Source organism: Phycodurus eques, chromosome 3, assembly GCF_024500275.1.
Source record: "Phycodurus eques isolate BA_2022a chromosome 3, UOR_Pequ_1.1, whole genome shotgun sequence".
NCBI lineage: Eukaryota > Metazoa > Chordata > Actinopteri > Syngnathiformes > Syngnathidae > Phycodurus > Phycodurus eques.
In genome coordinates, this window is record NC_084527.1 from 19686668 (window position 1) to 19706284 (window position 19617).

Sequence of the window (19617 nt, forward strand, 5' to 3'; positions counted from 1 at the left end):
AGCGTTTTAACAACAACATATTAGATCTCATAATCTGTAAATTAACTTTTTTACCCTGCCGTCCACCGTGCACCGAAGGCTATATAATTCAGACTGGCGGCAACGTGGGTCCTGGTCCCGGATTCGCCAGTCCCCCCACCCCCTCCACCACCCCGGCCGAGTGGTCGATCAGCGATGTTCCCGTCGTCTGGCCTCTTCGCCTGGCTGCCCTGTCCTTTCCCCCAGCGCTGCTGCAAACGACCCCATTGCTGGTATAAACATGCCGAAGACGGGCGACGTTTGCTTGGGTACACTTCGCAGTCTTCTTCGTCTTGGTCGTCATTATCGCCGGTCGACGTAACAGGTGAGCGGCAGGTGTGCGCTTAGTCTGACGCGTTAATTTTGTCATTTTTAAACGATTTGGGATTAAAAAATAAAATAAGAAAACAGTTGGCTGTAACGAAGTTAAACATTTTAAAAATTCGGATTCCATTTATTGCGTTTGGCTGAGGACAAAAAAAAAATACAAAATGAAGCTGAATTGGTGGTCAAGCAAGGTTTCCCTAAACGTGTTAAAATAATTTTTGGATTGCTACAAAAGTACGCTTTGGTTTTTAAATGTGTACTTAAGTTAACCAACGCCCATTAGTAATGTTTTGTCAACTTAATGATTATATTAATTGGCGAATCTGCGGCTTGTTTTAGCAAGTGTCACAAACTATAAGGAAACCCCCTTTATCACGGGGTTACGTTCGAGACCCACTCGTGATGAGTAAAAAGCCGCGATATAGGACGAGACCATATGAAAAAATGTTCTGTAATTTTACACCTCCCACACTCTTTACTCATTTAAACTTATTGTAATGACCTTGTATGTGGTCAAGGATGACACAGTCGCTGATGTACTTTCAAGTGCTTCATTCTCACTAGCGGTAACTCAATATGTTACTACATCCAGAAAACCAGCCACCATTTTCTTTCCATTTCGCTGTGCGCCAAAATTGTGCTTTCTCATTGTATTTTCCGCAAGGTAATCCTTGTTCTTTTCCATTGTATGACGTTGTTGGGGAAATGACTTTAGCACCTCATTTTTAATTTTTTCAAATTGTTTTACATTTTCAAGTCAGATAAGATTTTCTGTGGTTCTCACAAAGATTAAAGTGTTCCTCCATTTTGCTGTCTAAAATCATGCATTCATAGGATTCCGACATGATTGAAAACTATATGGATGTGATGAACTTTGTTTTCGGTAAAGTTCGTAGTAAATCTGATGCATCGCTTGCGCTCGGTGTGGCCTGGAATAAGATGGTCCGAGCAGACGCCACCATTGAAAAATCTGAAAATGGCCTGTTTAAACATATCTTCGTCTCAACTAATAAGAAACATACTGGCATTTTTATCCCTAAGAGTCATGGTTTCGGTCACACATTTCCTATTCATTTACATTTTCTACATTTGGACCGAATGGTGAGAAGTGGCGTAAGATTCTTAATTCTTATCTGATTCTTATATACTAAGGCTTATTTTATTCATATTTAAAATCGCTATCCAATGATATCCTCTATTTTGATATAAAGGCGGTTTGAAATTTTTAGGAACATTCATACAGAGAATGCACATTCATACAAGAGCTGCTATTGGCCACAAGTCACGCCCAGGCAGTCCACACTCAACCAGTGTTCAAGATTAAATGTCCCTTTGCTCCTTTATCTTTGCTGATGTGACAACTACCAATTACCAGGCCCCGCTGTTAACAGCCCACATGCAGTTACAGATATTACGTCATTAAAACATGCTTTTTAAAGTATTCCCAAGTGTCTGTTCTCTCTCTTGTATAGCATCACTCTGAGGGAAAGAAAAGTGCTCCAAAAATGCTCGTTCAGTTGTTCAAATAAGGTGTGCTTGCGTCAAGCTTTGTCACGCCCATTTCAAGATTACTGTAAAATTGACACATAAAACAAAATAATTATAAACATTGGTTTTAAATACCAACATGATAAACCAAATTATATAATTTTGTCTAACTAAAATTGACTATGCAATTATCAGCCTTCAAACAACTGCTACTTTAACAAAGCTTTGGACCAGCCATGCATTAAATTTTATTTTATTTTTTTTCTCTATATAGACACACACACGCACACATCTGTACTTCTACTTAAGAACAGCGTGCGAGTAATTTCCCATCTCTGATTCCCAGTATCGTGTGCGACGCAAGTTGTACTCGACGCCAGAGATGAGTCCTTCCAAGAGCTCGAGCGCATCAACAAGAAGATCGAAACGGCCAAGTACGAAGTAGAGCAGGAGCGAAGGCGGTTGTCACGGTACCGTGCCGCAGACGTCGCTCCCACTGAGGCAGAAGGCGAAAATGCAAATAAAGGTTGGTGTGGACCTGGTATCAAAGCGCCCTCCCAATCCGGGAAGTATGTGCTTGACAATTCCAAGCCAAGGACCGACTTGGAATACGACCCCATGTCCAACTTCACAGCCGAATTCAGGTCCTACAAGTCGTCTGGTAATGAGCTAAAAGGGAAGAGTGTGCACCAGGGTGAAAGAAAAAACCCAGTCAGCCATCAGGTGGTGCAATGCTGCCCTCCTACCCCTAAGACACAAGATGACTCCTACGATGACAGCATACTGATAATTGACATACCAGCCTCGCCTGACAGGAAGTCTCCTCAAGATCGCTGTGATCCCGCTACTCGCATGAGACCAGAGCAGGAGGTTGATTTATTTTATTTTTTTCTGGATTACCTACTGACACACACCTACCTACTATACACATTTACACCTACTTGCCTACCTAAATGGACACCTTCCTACAGACCAAAACTACCTTCCTATATGCGCGCACACACACACACACACACACACACACACCCACCCCTTATCTGCACACTGTACAAATTCACACACACCAAACTCCCAACATGCCTACCTATACACTCACACCTACTACCATCCACACATACATGCATGCCTACCTATACACTTAAATGTGCACACTTGCACACACATTTACCTACACACACGCACACTTATCTAGCTACCTGATTACCTTCCTAGTCTCGCAGTGTTGTTTTGTCTAAATCAGTGGTTCTTAACCTTGATGGAGGTACTGAACCCTGCAAGTGTCATATGTGCAGTCACCAAACTATTTGTATTTGGGGAAAAAAAAAAAATTAAAGCTTGGGCACAATCATATCAGTGCCTAAAATAAACCATGTATCTGTTGTACACAATAACTTTGTTCAAAGAACAAACCCAACAAATCACGAATTTCACTCAAAAATTAAAAACCTAACTCAATGGATATTTACTAGTCATGTAACAATAGTCACGAAATGAAAAGTGGCTCGATATCGTCGTGGTCTTGTCTCTGTATAAAATAATAAGCTGTTGAGTTTAAAATTTAGTTTTGGGATGGCTATACGTAGCCACACTGCTTAGCAAGGCTGCTAGACTACAGCGCCCCACTTCCTCATTAAGAATATAAATGCACCCGATTGGACCCATGTGACAACGTCACAAAAGTGCACTGATTGGCTGACTGGCTCACGTGACCAAAAGGCTGCATTGGGAGGGATGCAGAAGCAACTCTGTGCCCCGAGTCCCTCCCAAGGCTACAGTGTAGCCGCTATGACGGTCGCGTCGCAATCGATCGGGCGAGAGGCGCCTTGTTGTTTGCGGCGGCCTCCGTCCCAGCAAACTCTGAGCAACGGGCCGGCATCGGCTGCTAGTGGACCTCCACTTGGGGAAGTCTCATCCCGGCCCGTGGCGGGCGTCACTGGGAAGCCCCACTAGCTGGCCCTCCGCGGGCTGGCACCTCCGCTCCCCCTCGAAGAGATGATCCGCCAAATTAATTAAGCATATTGTAACAACAGCACTCTTTAGTGGTATACTAGTGAGTGTTTAGCTCAAGAACATCACAGAGAGAGAGAGAGAGAGAGAGAGAATAACGATTCTGACTCCCCATTACACCATATCCCTCTGCCAATACATTACAGTAGTCCCAAATATGAAATAATGAAATGGGTCCACTCCATACAAATACAGATATCAATGCAAAAATATGACTTACTTCCCTCGCTTCAAATTAAATGTCCACATTTCGAATGAAAACATATTCCAGAGGCTGCTCAGAAAAATGAATCATCCTACAATATCACTTTGCTGAGGAAAAGAAACTAAGCATTCTTATGCCTTTAAGAGTGCTCCTGCATTTGACTTCACTTGAATTTTTGGACTCAAGCACAGAAATCACTGTTAGGCAATATCCCGCACCAATAATACTGTTTTGGAGGTAGAGTATATGAATGTAAATATTTGATGGATGGGGATAGAAATACACGGTAATATGATTTGAAGCTGTATTTTTCACAGAAACCTGTGGGAAAATGGAAATAAACTACTAAAACCTATTGAGAAGGACTCTGCATGAGTCAAGAAGAGCAAGAAAAAGATTTTCCGTTTCTCCTTTCGCCTCTTTTCCCTACCTGTACCATTAATCTTACTGCAATACCGTGAGTCTTCTTGGAATACGGTGAGCTTTCCTACTATATAGCAATAATTATAGTACCGTGAGATTAATACCGTTTTAAAACTGAACTGTGAGATGTAGATATTGTTACATCCCTAATATTTACTGCAAACTATGTAACCTTTGCTGTGCATTGCAGAGGTAAGTTTAGAATTTCTCAACTTCACCTCGGGTCTCTCCAAGGCTTTCTACAACTTTGTGATGTGAAAAAGCTGAGAGCCTTGTTGTTTTTAAGGCTTGTCACGACTCATACGAGTGGGGAGAACTGAATGGACACGCATGCGCACAGTATGTGTTTATCTTGACCCCCCCACTGAATCCCTGAGACTGACTTGTCGCGATTGAACCAAGGTTGAGAACCACTGGTCTAAATGAAGGCCTTGATTAGCCTTAAGAATTACACTCAATTGTTCAATTTGTTATTCAAAGGTCAAACATTGAGCCTTCCTGTTTAGGGAATGAATTGTTAAATTGGCTGAAAGTGGCCTTCAAAACGCTCTTGAATACACTTACATTTCGCATCCTCCATCCTGCAGATGGCCTGGAACGACGACTGTGACGCATCTGCAAGTGTGATTGACCTGACAGAGTGTGTGGAAGGCCTCGACGGAAAGTGTCCCGATTCGGAAGTTGGTTGTTTTCAGCCTGCTGAATTTGAAATTGACCAAGATAACAATTTGGACGACGATGACAAGTCTGTTTGTGTCGAGATTACACGGCAAACCACAGAGTGCCATCCAATCCAGAAAAAGCACTGCACTACACCTGACAGCCATCAGGAGCCAGCAGAGGCCTTCCCAGGCACCAGCCACCTCCAGCCCGAAATCGGCTCATCTCCCAAGGAGCTTCTTTCTTGGAAAGCGGGCAACGATGCCGTCATCGTCATCGGTTCCAGCTCCGACGAGGATGAAGAACAAGAAGAGCTGGACATGGAGCTCTCTGACGGCGACCCTATGGAGGAGTGCTATCGCATCTTCATGGAAGCCAACAACGAGGAGAGCAGCAGCCAGGAGCAGCCAGAGGTGCCTGTAAGTTTGAACCAGATCCCCTGCAATAGGTGAAAATCTCAGATGTAGCGGGCGGCAGTAGGTGAAACATGATAAAGCTGGGGACCTCAAGAAAAACTCTAACTCCTGTTGCTGTTGCTAGATGGAACCTATGGATGTGGCGAAACCTGACATTCCCAGCGTCAAACCGCAAGAACTGCCTGCAAAGAGGAGGATTGCGCCATGATTCCAAAGATGCAGAGGTTGTACCGTACACATGCTTGCTTATTCAACTTTTTTTGTTTTCTAAAACTCCACAAGAGCCCTGTCCAAATAGGGAAGTAGTGACATCAAGCAAGTATGTTAACGTCGATCTCAACTAGTGAACGAGCGTTGCATGTCCGGTTTATTATTGTTAAGCTGTTTACGTTTAAGGGTCCTGTAATTTAAAATGAGATGAACCGTTTGGAGGCATATACTGTACAAAAATGTAAACGCAACACTTTGATTCTTGCTCCCATTTTTCATGAGCTGAACTCAGACTTATTTTTCATAGATCTGTCTAAATCTGTGTTAGTGAGTGTTTCTCCTTTGCTGAAAAAGTTCATCCCCCTCACAGGTTTGGCATATCAAGATATTTGACTAGAGAGCATGATTATTGCACTGTTGTGCCTTATGGCCTGTTCACACTGTACTTGGTTTTCTTCGTGTTCACCGAGGGGAGACTTGCAAGGACCACAGCTCCCTGCTGCAAACTAGCCCATATTTGGACGAGAATGTATAGCAGAAAACCAGGAAGTAACGGTGGCTATTCCCGCTTGTTGGTCCATTGTTATTAGCTCTCTGAAATGACTCTGGCAGCCACTGTTCTATTGGATGCGCATTTTGATGTGACCGTGATGCCGCTCTCGAATTCAACGTTGCTCCCACTCCCACTTTGCGTGTCGCCCTGCAATGCGACACTGCATTCAGTCCTTGTGCCCTCTCAGCACATACACAATGAATGGGTTCGTCGACGGTGCGTTGCTAAGTGCAGTGTGAAAAGGCCTTTAGGCCTGGTACACACACACAAATAATCGGGCTGCTTTTGTCATCTTTCCGACCAAGGACGACAAACGTCAATTTATATTGTTTTATAAAGATTATCCTGTGCGCCGAGTTGTTTTGAGAGTAAATATGTCCCCATAATAGGGCCAGAAACAGGTTGGGGCTGACAATCTCAGCATCATCTTTATTTGCAAAGTATGTCAAAAACACACAAGGAATTTGTCTCCGGTAGTTGGAGCCGCTCTAGTACGACAACAGACAGTCAATTGACAGAGAATACTTTTGAGACATAAAGACATAAAAAACCCAGTCACTGAGCAGTAAAAGTATACCAATAATGTGGTAATGCTGGTACGTTTTTTTGTGACAATGTGCAAAAAAATGCAAAGTTCTCTAGCAATTAGAGCAGTTTGAAATGACAATTGGAACAATAGTCGGGTGTGATGACCATTGTGCAAAGGGCGCAGAGACTTCAGGAAATGTGTGCAGTTTAAAGTAACTAGTAGTGTGATAATCTGGGACAATGTCAATTGTGCAAATGTTGCAGATGCTACTCAGGCACATGAGTGGCCATTATTGGTTAACAACAAATATGCAAATAGTGCAGCGTGGCGAGACTGCTGAAGTGAGTGCACAAGTAATGTATAATTGGCCCGACAGAGATGTGACAACAAACTCAAGACAAAATTGGCAGCATGTTGCAATGGAATTGTAAGTTAACTGTTTAAGAAGTTAATGGCAAGGCGGAAGAAGCTGTTGGAATGTCTGCTTGTTTTGTGATTGACTGTGATGGATGAACACAGGACTGATTCAATGACGACTGTGTAGAACTGCCTCAACAGCGCCAATGGCAGGCTGTGTTTCCTCAGAAGCTGCAGGAAGTAAATCCTCTGCTGGGCCTTTTTGAGGATGGATTTGATGTTGATTTCTCACTTCAGGTCCTGAGTGACTGTAATTCCCAGGAACAGGAACTATTTTCAATATTTATGACCAAAAATATTCGTGTGTGGAGAAAGCAGACTACTCCTGTGTCATGAATCTGTTAATTGTGATGTGAAATGGAATGCAGCCAATCAAGAAGCAACCTGTTACCCAAGGAACAAGGAAGCGGGTGTAAACAAAAACGTGCTACCCAATGACTTATTTTGTAAAAGTGCATTCACCAGACTGCAATTTTCCATTGCAAGTCTTTATTAAGAGAAGACCTCATCATTCTGCAAGACTCCCACTTCCGGGCCCTTCGGCTACAGTCGGGAAACATCTGTGTAACATATTCGGTAGCTTTTAAAGTCAAACAGTCACAGTAAAAGAATAACAGTAAAATCACAGTTATGTCAGACCTGAAACACACAGTCCAATGCACCTCAGAAATGTTGGACCAGCTTGTGGAGCTGTTGGAAGGCCGAGCGTGCTCATTTAAAGTCTCTGTCAATTTCGGTCCACTTATTATTATTATTATTTTTTTTTTCAAGTTTGGGTTTTTTTTCCATAAAAAATTAGTTCCAACACTCTTCATTTTTGGTAGATTGTGAGTTTTGTCTTGGCGGACTAGCTTCTAGATCGGTGGTGGAACAGAATCTTTGTGTGTGGTGTGCTGTGTTGAGATTATCTGAGCACATCACACATAATACAGTTAAATGGCTGATTTTAATTGTTTTTAATCTTAATGTGTGGGGTCGGTGACAGTTAAACAATCATTTAAGATTTTAAAAATCCTTGTGTGTACCAGGCCTTTGGTTGCCTACACTAAAAGCCACTTGAAAATATGCAGTTTACTTTATTGTATAGTAGTAGTAGTAGTAGTAGTAGTACACAGTAAAACTACACATTTTCAAGTGGCCTTTTATTGTGGACAACCAAAGGCACAATCATTAATATAAAGGTAGATGTTGCACTGCTTGGCAAAAATAAAAGTCAGTGTTTTCTTAAAATCGACTATGCTGGCTCAGGAAAAATCATAAATCGACTCAGGAAAAACTCATAAATTGGACCCCCTTTATGTCAAGCTAACAATGTTTTTACGGTTTAAACAATTAATAAAGGCAACTTTGAGCCTTTTTTTTGGGGGGGTGGGTGGGGACTCTTGGCGAATTGGTGACTGTATTTCCATTTAAAGGTGAAATTATTTGGCATTTAACAGGTTCCAGGGGCAAAAAGGAGGCCACAGCCTCTTGTTCTTGTTCCGCTGCAAGGGCCAGCAACCCCATCCCTGGCGTCTCGGCCTGCTACCGCCGCCTTGCCTAAGACTCAGCAGGTCCAACAGAAGGCGGCCATTTTGACGGCAGCCTTGAAAGGAGGCCAAGCGTTCCTCTCGTCCATCGGTCAGAAGAAGCAAGAGAGACAGTCCATGCTCTCTCTTCCTCCCGTAACGGCCCTCAGCGCTTTGCCTGCTACTCAACGGAATGGTAAACATTACATTCAAGAATGATTACCTACTGGGCTTTATAGTGCAAGGAAACATATTTGAGAACTTCAAATTTGTATTTAAAATGGATGCCTCAAGCATGTAAAGAACCCACTTATTTTAGCGTGTACATGTTTTGTGCGCATTTTTTTGTTTCAAAGACTGAGCGCTACGTTGTACTCATTTGTGAAGATTTAGCGTTAAACATTTTTGTGCTGTGACACCCCCCACCCCAAAATGTAAAATATATGCCTTGGCTCAAATGTGGGGAAACGCTGCCTCAACTAATGTTCCATGTGGGAACTCATGAGTCCTCTATACTCTACAGAAAATCTGAACACAGACTTATTTTCATTTTCTGTCTCATCTTGCAGCATACATCAATTACGTACCCGTGGGCTCTGCAGTGCTCAACGTGGGCAACAACTTGCGCCTGATCCTCCCTCAGGGTACACTGCCCATCACCTCTACCTCCAGCGACGTCACGTCCGTTCTCACCCCCATCACTCAATTGGGCCTGGCCACCATTAATGCCAAGCCTGCGACAACGTCTGCACAGAAGTATCGTCCCACCACTCCACTGCTCATTCCCGCCGCCGCACGGAGACTCTCCCAGCCCTCCTCTGCTTTGGCACTTTTGACCGCCGCCAGTAACACACCCAGCCAAGCAGCTATAATTAAGGTATGCAGTGACGAGAATTAACAAAGTACAAATACTTGGGTAGTGTACTTAAATAGATTACTTTTGCTCCCTACTTCCTGTACTTTCTACAAAGTCAAAATAGGCTCATTACTTTTTTCAACCATTACGGATAACGACACAACGTAAAAAACACAGAGAGAGAGGTGATGTCACCTGCGGTTGATCTTGAGAGCATAGGGACTTAAATGGCAGAAAAAGCAGGGACAGCAACAACATGGAGGGTGAACCAGGGAGCTTTAACGAATATAATGGAACACAATCAGCGAAGCAAGATATTCCCCATCACTGGCCTTATTTAAGAGAATTGTTTGTTGTCTGCTCCAAAATTGTCTTGTGGTTGTCTTGTTCCAGCCTAAATCCCACCAGCTTCTGACATTCAAAAATTCTGCATTAATTCTGAAAAAACGAGAGGATGTATTTATTTATCATTAGCTAATTTAACATTTTCATACATAGCTTTTCTAACATTGTAGACTACGACTACACATTGTTTTGACAAGCCAACACTAGCTAGCTCTTTACCAAGGAGCAACATGTAACCGACCATCCATTTTCTACCGCCTATACGAGGTCGGGTTGCGGGGGCAGTAGCTTTAGCAGGGACGCCCAGACTTCCCTCTCCCCAGCCAATTCATCGCGCTCTTCTGGTGGGATCCCAAGGCGTTTCCAGGCCACCTGAGAGACATAGTCTCTCCAGTGTGTCCTGGGTCGTCCCCGGGGTCTCCTTCCGGTTGGACGTGCCCGGAACACCTCACCAGGGAGGCGTCCGAATCAGATGCCCCAGCCTCCTCATCTGGGCCTGCACCCATGGGGCCCGGCCGTTCACAGCCCGAAAGGGTAACATGGGTCCCCCTTCCCATGGGCTCACGGCCTGTGGGAGGGTCCAAAGGGGTTGGGTGCAGTGTGAGCTGGGCGGTGGCCGAAGGCAGGGACCTTGGTGATCTGGTCCCTGACTACAGAAGCTTGCTGGCAACATGTAACATTTTCCTTAGTACGAGGTCTATGCAAGTTAATAAGAAGGAAAGTTTTTTTGTGTGCAGGAAAGTTTATTTTTTAATTTTTCCTCCATTGTGCCTCGTTATCAAAATGGGTATTTTGTGTAACTGACAGTAAAAAAGTATGTTTGTTTTTGTACTTTAGCGCATTTTAAGTTACAGGAGTAGAGTAATTTCGCCACCTTTAGAGCTGTGAATGCGAAAACATGGCTAACATGTTATTAGGTGAAAATGTATGTTATTCATTCATTATTGTGGTTGTATTTAAAGTGCTTTATGAATAAAGTTGAGTTATATTTTTATGTGAAAAGCCGGGAGTCACCAAACGAAAAGCGAAGCAGCAATGCGAGGCGGCCAAAGACAAAGTGCCCCGTGACATCAGACAGCGATACGTGACCCAGTTCACAGAGGTGTTCCTCGACACCAGCACAAACATTGATGAGGCCTTCAATAAGGTGATCCCGACGCACACTGGGAATGTGATGCTCCGTGACAAAGTCTCAAAATGATTTTTTTTTGTCCTGTGATGATCAACAGGCCCTGGCAGAGGAGAAAACTGTGTACAATCGCAGTGTCAACAAACTGAAGTATCTCAGTGTTGCTGTGAATGCGCTGAAGAGGTTGAAAAAGCAGAATTCCGCCGCTGCTAGTGGTGAGAAACACTTGCAGGTGAAACTGTAAACAAATTGCATTTTCTTGACTGTGGATTCTGTTTTTTAATGTTCTAGATGAGAAACTCAACGGCAAAAACCACAAAGGAAATATTCCACTCAACCGGAAGAAGCTAAAAGAAAATGGTGCGTTTCACTCTACGGTGCATATTAATCAGACTTATTATGCATGTAGTACAGTGGTACCTTGACTTGAGTTTTCAGGGATACGCGCTATTGCTTTTTAAAAATTATTATATTAAAAAAAATAAAATTGATACGTTGTTGCGAACAATTTGAGGCAAGCGAGCTTCAGTTACGAGTCGCCACTAGATAGCGGCAGTCAACACTGTCCACCCAGCATCCAGTGTCTCTCACACAAGTTGAGATACAAGTGAAGTGAGTCTTAATACTGTGTGACATGCTTTTGTCAAAATACCCTAAGGATCAATAATTACAGCACACTTGCGCTCTGTTTTGAGCCTCCCTCAAATAGGTAAATCACACCTCTGCCCATGCCAGCTACCGCTTTCAGTAAAATGACCGAAGGCGCAGCTTGGGGGTTGTGACAATGCCAGTGGCTTCTACCGAAAAACAAAAACAAATAGCAAGCCCCATATAGACCGTAAAAGCATGGGTTGAATTTTCACTCGTAAAGGCCGCACTTAATTGCCAACCTGCTGTCAATTAGTGGAGTGCATAATTTGCTCTCTGAGGGCATCCATAACTGCAACGTGGCCTGCAACGAAAGCAAATATGACACTCCTAGTGTAGTGAATCTGTGGATGTGGCGCATGCAGAGTACACATTGCCACATACCCAATTCTTAGGAGAGGAAACTCTGTGTGGGGACGGTATGATGTAAATTAGGAAAGGTGGCCTAAAGGTTAGGAGGTTGGAGAATCCGAAGAGGGCCCATTGACTTGGTTGTGTAATTTCACACTTACCTTGATGGGGTGCCAGGCATACTCAAATATGTTCTTTTCCTTGGCAGATGACACTTCTTTGTATGATATTTTGAGGGATTACGTTCTGAGTGAGGAGCATCTGATCGAGAATAATTATCCTATCCAGCACCCCGAGAAACCTGGCTGTGCTGTCCTTTTGGAAAACAAGAAGGGCAACAACGACCGTAAGCTTCCAGACATGTACTGACTATTGAAGTCACCAGAGGGCGCACTTTAGCTGCATCTATGCATCGTCAGCCTGCCGTTTCTCCGAATAGCCCTGAAGAGGATTTGCTGTCGGTGTGGAGCCACGTACTCTGTCAACAAAGCTGGCAAGCACACCCGCACAGAGGAGTGCAACTATCACTATGGGAAAGGAGTGGAGAACCGAGGTACACTAGTTAAATTATCATATCAGGGGTCCGCAAACTAGTTTGTAATAAATTACCATGTCGGATCCTAAAAAAAGTGCATACGTATATATGGGGAGTGGCTCGCCGGGGGGGTTAAAAAAAAAAAAGTTACTTCGCCCTACCTTATTTAGCTTTGAGCCAATTAAAAATTCTGACATCCAAATTTTTATTTTTTGAGAATTTAATCATATTTTTTGGAGAATAAAGTTCTCTTTTCCAGAATAAAAGGTGTCATGTTACAAGAATAAAGTTGAATTTTTGAAACCACTTAAATTTTTCCTTTTATATCTTATGACGCAGTACTTTATTTTGGAAAATTCAACTTGTAAGATTCTAACTTTTTATCTTGACAATTTCCCCCGCTCCCCAAGAATTTTTTTTTTCTTAAAAAAAGTACCATTTTATTTATTTTTTAATCCCCCAAATAGGAATTCGTTATCAGGATATATATTTTTGGGAACAAAAGGCATATACTGTGTGTATGTGTATGTATATATGTATATATATATATATATATATATATATATTTTTTTTTTTTTTTTTTTTTTTAAAATAGAATTACATTTTTTTTTAGAGGACATAGGGGTACTTTACAAAATAAAAGGTGTAATAGAATGAGTTGTATTTTTGAAATTCACTTGTTTAAAGATGACTTTAAACTTTGCCTTATATTACCACTCTATCTTGGGGGAAAATGCATCTATTCTTGTAAGATTCAGACTTCTTATGACGTAATTTATCTTGTATCATAAAGATATGACTTCTCGTGTTTTTTTCTTTAAAATAAATAGTAATTTATTATAGTATCATCGTGACTTTTTTTCTTGAACTGGCAAATTTTAATTCCTATGGCAGTCAGGGGCATAAAGTTATGTTTAATTAGTGTTAGGGTGGTTCCTTGGGGAAAAAAAAAAATTCTCCACCCTAAGGGATCCCTGGACCCAAAAAGTTTAACAACCCCTGCACTAGTGTATGGTGTTTGACATTATGAGATTTCTTGATGCTGTGTGTAACCGCCACAGTGCCAGGTGGGGTGGAGACTCGCTATAGCTGCTGCCAGGGAGTCATTGGAGCGCCTGGTTGCCAAATCTTTAAGGTGAGACACCTGTTGACATAAGATTTGGTGAACCACTTTTATGAAGCTATCTCTTGTCTGCTACAGTTGCACGTCCACGATTCCCTTGCCATGGATGGATTTGTGGCGACCGTACGCAGTCGACCCGCAGATAGCAGATGCCCTGGCGTCTACGCGCTCAACTGTGAATTGGTGACTTTCGTTCACTTCTGTTCTTCACTCAAGTATTAAAATGTCAAGTTTCCTTTTTTATCATAGCGACGAATCAAATACTTTTGCACTAAATCTCTTATGTGGGTACGCAGGCTTCCTCCCACATTCCAAAAACATGCATTTTGGGTTTATTTACCATAATCTCAGGTACCATATGATTTTTGCCCAAAATGTCTTTAAAAATTCTCCTGTACATGCGTGTAAGAAAAATTAACAAAATTAGTCAGCCTTAAGATGGTAAAAATCAATGCAACAAACTTCCCTGCTATTACTTCTTAGACGTACAGTATACCTTTACCTAAGGATGTGTGCCGTAACACGGCATTAGATTTAACCTCTTAGTTTACTAGTTGGCAGAAACGCTTACTCATGAATTTGTAATATACCTTGCGTGTGCGTGTAATTATCATTCCTAGACTAATATAGATCATTTAGAGTGATCACTTCCATAGACGGATGTATCAGTATCGTCAGCGCGGGCGCACGGAGCAAGGAAAATAATTTCTGCTTTCGTTTTGTTTGGTGCATGTGCAAAGGTAGGCATTTCCTGTTTACTTCAGAGAATTTCTGAATATTTGCCTCCAGGAAAAAATAATCGATGCGCCCCACTGTACGATCGTCAACGGGGGCGAGGCGAGTGGCGCCCCCCACAAAATGCCGCCCTGGGGCAGCTGCCCATATCAGAAGCTGCCACTGCTGAAAAATTAGCTTTGTGTGTTAGGGAGTAGCTAAGTTTAACCTGCTTTGTTACGGGGAGTCTTCATGGCATCTCCACCCACACTTTGGATACACTTGTTGGAAATCAAATAACTTGTAAGCCATTTGTTTTTAAGTGCAATATTCTAAAATGAATTTGACGTGTTAGGAAAGTGATTTGGGATGATACTTTGTGGTATGTTTATGGTTTAAACTATTAATAGATAACTTTTTGGAGGGGAGGGTAGTCAGTTACTTGCGGTAAGGCTTGGGCCCCATTACTACACTATTACTGTATGTCAAACGTGTTGACACATTTGAAATGGCCATCAAGGCAATGCGACTATCAGTGAGGTAGGGAAAAAAATGACAGCAGTCAAAGTTCTTGGAGTTTGTAGACATTTTGGTGGAAAGCTGAATTGTTTCTACTGAGTGAAGCACCTGCCCTTTGTTTTTCTCAGTGTTACACTATTTACGGGTTGGAGCTGTCACGAGTGACTGTCGTGGACTCAAGCCTCCAAGTGGTCTATGACACATTTGTCAAGCCGCACAACGAGGTCATCGACTACAACACCAGGTAACGAGCTCATCCAGAAAAGCATCTGGGAGGCTGGTGACATGACCGCTTGTGCAGATTTTCAGGCATCAGTGAGCAGGACGTGAGGGGCAACCACACTTCTCTGGCAGAGGTGCAGAAGACCTTATTGAGCTTCATCAGCGCTGACACTGTTCTGATCGGGCACGGCCTGGAAACCGATCTTTGTGCCCTGAAGGTGACGGAAACTTTTAACACAATTTCTTTTTTTTTTTTTTTTTTTAATTTAAAATTATTATTATTTTTTTTCTCGTCTTGTGCAGGTGGGTTTCATTTCTTCACCAACCAAAAGCACTTTCCCACTAGTAGGATTTGTAGTGTTCCTACAGCAGCTGCTTAACCTGAAATCTAAGCACACTGTACTCCGGTATTTCCGAGTGTCAACTGAGTCAAGGCACATATTGTAGTTTGTGTGTGTGTGTACACTTGGACTCAGACTTGCTCTCTAAATCCTGATTCGTTATTCGTGTTGACAGTAACAAATGACTTAAGAATCGAATCGTTACTCCTGGTATTATTCCGAAATAAAGATGTCACAGTCCAACAAATTAAAAATCCAATTTATTTGAAAACTAGCTATTGAACGAGTACGCTGACGCCTTTTAGGTTCCACTTCTCCCTGCGGGATATGTTTTTCTTTTTAGTTTAAAATGGATTTTGCCATGGCCAAAGGTAGAAACTGAGTTGGTTTTACGCCTGTTACGGTGCCGTAAATCCTTGGTCCCTCCTATCTAGATGGCTGGCTAGCCGGCGAGCTCTCATCATCTGCCACACTGTGTTGGATCAACCTTTTCCCATTCATTCTGCCGTGGTCGCCGTCCCCCTCTAGCGATAGCTCCTTTCCAGCTTTGGTTGTAGCGTTGCCCTGAACAGCCGTGCAGCTCCTTGGACTCTGCTATCAGACACCTACATTTCAGAGAGCTGGGTGGAGGGCTTTAGCGATTTTCATCCGTGATCCATGATGAACGAACTACAACTGCGCATAGTTTCTGCGCAGAAAGTCGTAATTTTTCGTTTTCAAATTACACTACTTTTTCAAGTGTTTTGTTTTGCTCTCAGATACACAGATTTTCATGAAAATATCCAACTTTTACCAAAGAAAATTAAATTTTCCTTTATTTTGAGATCATAATAACCGTAAATATTTGTAAGAACAAGTATTGTAGGCCACAAGTACAAAATAATGAAATGAAAAAACGCATTTTGCTAACTTGTGCCACCTGACCGTGTATTTTAATGCCGCTTAGTCCTAACCTTGACGTGTTTGGCGAGACTATCAAAAAAGGAGGACCTCCTGTATGCTATAATTCTGCAAGTAGTGGCTTTACACGACTGCAGATGGCAGGAGGCATATGCATTTTGGTGTAATATTAAACACTGTTACAGGCACATTACAATTTTTTTAAGTGAAAGTGGACAAATGGGACTATAATGGAGAGAAACTAATACAGATGGATGCACACAATGTGGCTTGGCCCAATGTCAGTCTACTGGAGTGCTAATTGTTAAAGATGCAGATTCCTCATACCACAAGATCATTAAGACGCTTGGGGAACTCTTTTACGTTTGGTAAGACAATACACTAGTTTGTGCGTAGGTGCTGCTCTTTCGGTTAGCGACAGACTTCAAATGGGCTCACCAGTTAACTTATTTTCATTTCGTTAGCCGTAATAGCATCTATGAGCGCATTACTTAGTAGCAGTTTTTCTGCTTTAAAAAGAGAGCAGTTTATTTGACCGAAGACTGCTCCCTTTTTCAAGCAGAAATAAAAGCATGTTCTGCAAGAGCCATTACTGGATAAACTGATATGATTTGTGAAGAATAAAGTAATTGCTATGATTTGTCTTCAGTGTTGCTGCCAAAGACGAGAAGAATGCATGAGCTCTATACCAAAATTGGAGCTCCTGTCCAAGCCATGTCACTTGGGTCACATGTTCCAGCCAGCAGTACAGGTCCAGTCTGGTTGGTCTCTACAAATGAGGAGTGTAGACAAAATTGTGCCAGGGGGCAAAAAAACAAGAGGGCGAGTCTATTTATTAACTGGTGACCAATCAAGTCTAGCGTTTGCCCTTTGAGTATTCCACTACTGATTTTATCCCAGTGAAAGGATGCCAAGAAGTGGTTTGGCATAGTTGATTTCACCTAGGTAATCCCTCCAATTGTATACCGAACTGTACTGCTTGGTGGAAACAAGACGACAGGATTGCCCCATCAAAGTTATTTTGTAACTTACTATACCCCTGCTCTTCAAATGTGAGCTGTACTGACGGCAGTAATTGGGGCACTGTCAAGACATCGATGGAAAGCTTACCAGCTTTGCTAGTCACAATTGAGCCTATTCATTTCACATGATTATGAAAATTGTTGGAATGAAAGGGGTCATTTTTGACATGACCATATAGTCTTGACTGTCTTATCACGTCAACCTTTCACCCTATTGACTTCTATTTGTACTCGTGGTGCCCACCTAGCCAAAGTAAATATTTGGACTTATGCAATTGGAAGGTCATCAGTAGTTTTCATTTTTGATTAATACTGCCGCGGCAGTATTAATTGGAGTGGGTGAAACCAGAAGCTATTTTGTTTTCCATTCATTATCATACAATATTCACCCAAATTTTAATGGTTCATTGTTTATTGTTTTGGTACTGTCTTGTTTTTCCCTCTAACAAGTACATGAATGGCAAAATCCACAACTGGCGTTTAAACCATAAAAGGACAAATGCATTTCCTGGTTCTTTTATTTAAACAGTCCTCTTTATCATGCAGTTTACATTTGACATCATGAGACCAAGATGATGCCCAACAATTGATCATAAAGATTTTTTTCAGAGGGATGTGGCCCCCAGGCTTGCTATCATCAGTAGTTCAAATATATTGAACGACGGATCAAACGCGTCATGAATTTTGCTCTTCAGCTGCATGTTTGAGACCTGCAAGTTGTGCCTAAAGTACTGAAAGATTCAACAGTTGGACATTTGTGTTTAGAGGAGGTCAAATTAAGTTTACCTGTATAGGTTAAAAAGCATTGGTGGTTCATCCTCAATTTTGACCCCAAAGCTGACTATCCTTTTTTGTAAGTAGTGCATTTGAGTTGCTGCTGTAAGAGATTGGTGCTACAGGACGGTCTGTTGCTCTCTCTTACCTGTAGTTACTCCACGGTATGGTGGTGGACACGGCAGTGGTCTTCCCCCACCGCCTGGGCCCCCCACACAAGATGAACCTCAACAGCCTCACGGCCGAGCACCTGACCAGGATCATTCAAGAGAGTGGTGGGTGTCTCACGGACAAACTGCAACCTCTTATTGCGCATCATCTTGTTCTCAATAAAAGAGTAGTCAGGAGTGTAGAGCCAGATTGGTGACACAATGGCGTCTCGTGTATGTCTAAAACTCTTGTTTCTCCCAGTGTGCGGCCATGACACGGCAGAGGATGCCGCCGCCTGCATGGAGCTCATGCTGCTGAAGGGCAAAGATGGCAAAGTCAAAAAATGATGGAAATAAACAAGAATGCACTGTAGTTATACAAAAAAAAAATAATAATAATTGCATGTTCCTCAGAGTGTTTCCTATGAACTTTATTTTGCTTGTTTTGATTTTGTTTGCCAGTTTACAAACTATGAAAAAGCATTTGACTATGAATGAGGACATGCCTGAAGTGGGCTGGGCTCAGTTTTGTTATTGTGTTAGCAATAGCTAAGTAAAAAAAATAAATTAAAAAAAATGACGTGTTTTGTTGTCTGTTTGAGTCAACCTATGAAGTACCAACTTTTAATGAGGTCATGTGGTTGAAATGCAAATAGGCCACGCCTGTGAAGCTTGTGATTGGTTACTGATTCTGCATGTCATGCAGGTGAGTTCCATTGTAATTTCGACCATATTTATTAAAATATTTTGTGTTACAATACCGCTATTCAACGCAATGTGGTCCATACATTGATCTGCTAAGAGTCCACAACATGAGGTACACCTGCATGTGTATGAAGATATTACAGTTCAACTTTAATCCGTTTTGCTGTATCATTTAGCAATAATCGCGCTACCTTCACTTAAGAGTTTAATTAGTTCCATGACTGAGCGTGTAAGTCAATTTACTCTCATCTCAAATTCATTTTCCTCATCAAACGAACCCTCAAGATTTGGCATCTATCTGAAGCTCTCTTGCACCTAATATTTTGGTTCGGAACACAAAGCCAAAGATCAACAACCGAGCTACGGCTCATAACTCGAAAAACCACTCACAATTCGTTTATTATTGTAGAGTACTGAGAGCTGTTTTTAATCATCACTTTATTTTTTTTGATAGCTCTCATATTGGTTCGCCGGAGTCCACGTGTACCTAATGTTGTGCCCCAGTGAGTATAAAACAGCCAAA

The 19617-nt window shown here is 42.2% G+C and overlaps 1 protein-coding gene across 1 annotated transcript; it reads left to right on the forward strand.

Moving 5' to 3' along the window:
* The first annotated feature begins 174 nt into the window (after positions 1–174).
* Positions 175–18737, forward strand: LOC133399562 (RNA exonuclease 1 homolog). Its single transcript, XM_061671127.1, has 16 exons — positions 175–343; positions 2180–2703; positions 5056–5547; positions 8693–8957; positions 9331–9638; positions 10966–11109; positions 11192–11306; positions 11383–11451; positions 12299–12436; positions 12530–12643; positions 13687–13760; positions 13827–13931; positions 15110–15225; positions 15283–15421; positions 18395–18515; positions 18652–18737. The coding sequence occupies exons 1-16, from the start codon at positions 175–177 to the stop codon at positions 18735–18737; spliced, it is 2979 nt and encodes a 992-aa protein (XP_061527111.1).
* Positions 18738–19617: the final 880 nt, after the last annotated feature.

Coding starts and splice junctions, on each gene's coding strand:
- LOC133399562 (XM_061671127.1), top strand. CDS start 175: ATGTTCCCGTCGTCTGGCCTCTTCGCCTGGCTGCCCTGTCCTTTCCCC. Junction 5,548..8,692: donor AGGAGCAGCCAGAGGTGCCT/GTAAGTTTGAAC, acceptor GGCATTTAACAG/GTTCCAGGGGCAAAAAGGAG. Junction 11,452..12,298: donor GAAGAAGCTAAAAGAAAATG/GTGCGTTTCACT, acceptor TTTCCTTGGCAG/ATGACACTTCTTTGTATGAT.